Source organism: Palaemon carinicauda, chromosome 3, assembly GCF_036898095.1.
Source record: "Palaemon carinicauda isolate YSFRI2023 chromosome 3, ASM3689809v2, whole genome shotgun sequence".
Taxonomy (NCBI): Eukaryota; Metazoa; Arthropoda; class Malacostraca; order Decapoda; family Palaemonidae; genus Palaemon; species Palaemon carinicauda.
In genome coordinates, this window is record NC_090727.1 from 123,848,879 (window position 1) to 123,850,198 (window position 1,320).

At 33.8% G+C, this 1,320-nt stretch overlaps 1 protein-coding gene across 1 annotated transcript in view; it reads left to right on the forward strand.

The window, feature by feature from the left end:
- The window catches only part of LOC137637862 (uncharacterized), a 1,565-nt gene extending 343 nt beyond the window's left edge, over positions 1-1,222 (forward strand). Inside the window, exon 1 of the mRNA XM_068369971.1 lies at positions 1-1,222. This exon is cut by the window's left edge and continues 343 nt beyond it. Within this exon, the coding sequence (XP_068226072.1) occupies positions 1-460 (460 nt within the window). The 3' untranslated portion in view covers positions 461-1,222.
- The last annotated feature ends 98 nt before the right edge of the window (positions 1,223-1,320 follow it).

The window sequence follows — 1,320 nt, forward strand, 5'->3', positions numbered from 1 at the left end:
TCGACTGTATCATATTTCCTTCATCGAAGACAGCTGTGTCGGCCGGGAATACGAATTGATTGCTCGACTGAATCACAAAGGACGGCTGCTCTACGTCGAACTCATGGCCGGATGTGACTACACTGGGTTCGATTGCCAAGGATATGGCATCATCTTCGTGAGCAGCGACGCCAACTTATTCTTGAACCTCGTCTTGACGAACAATTGCAAAAAGGATCTCATTCATAAGTCTCTATCGGAGGACGGCGTCGAAACCGAAGAACTGTCGGTAGAGTACAACGCCTGCAGCAGGATGTTCCTGAAAAATACCCCGATGTTGAAGTACCTCTGTCACATGAGCATTTACGAGAACAGGATAAAACTTGAACCACATCTTTCGACTTTGCCAAAAATCCTCAAGAAAAGTGTAGATGAGTTCATCAAATTCAAAGAGGCCAAAGAAGCCTATGATGAGTGTTAGTTAAAGTGACAACGATTACGACAAAAACAAAATGTCCTAAAGCTCAGGTTTACTATAAGTGGTTAAAAAATGAGAACAAGAGGTGTTGTAAAGGTGAAAACTAAGTACAAGTAAATAAGAATCTCAGTCTTATACACTTTATCTGTTGTTATCTGAATGTTAGGCATCCAGCTATACTACATTGCCATTAGTGAGAATGAAAGGTTACAAATGTGTTAAGAATTTCGTATAAATTACAAGTTACTATGATTATGAGCCTCTACATCGATTGGAAAGAGTCCTCAAGTGTAATTACAATAATATCACGTTGGCTTTACTAATATGTTCATCACAAAAGCTTTACTTGTTTAGATCTGATTTTTGATACGTTTAACCTGTATGTTTTATAATACTACTAATAATTATGATGATAATTATTACCATTATTGTTATAATCAGACAAGTTTTTATCCCCACGCAGGTTCTAATAAGAAAAGATAATCGGTACAAAAAAAAAAAAAAAAAAAACAACCATAGTACAAATAACAAAGCATAACAGGACCAAAGTAATTTCAATTATGAGTCTTTGCTGTTAGTCGTCAGGGAAATAATTTTAGTTTTACTTATTTTGAACCTCCTACGAATTCTGTAACTTGCTAACATATTTAGAAAAAATAGCAAAATTGTAATCTTTTTATATTATAATAGATATTATAATGTATATACAAAAACGTAAAATATAATAGGAATATTCCATAATAATAATTAAAAAAAAAACAATCACCCTTTTTCTCTTGCTTTATGTATTTCCCTTACTATAAGTCCAACCTACATAATGCCAATATAAGGTTTAAACATAAAAGGTAAATCCATTCTAGTGA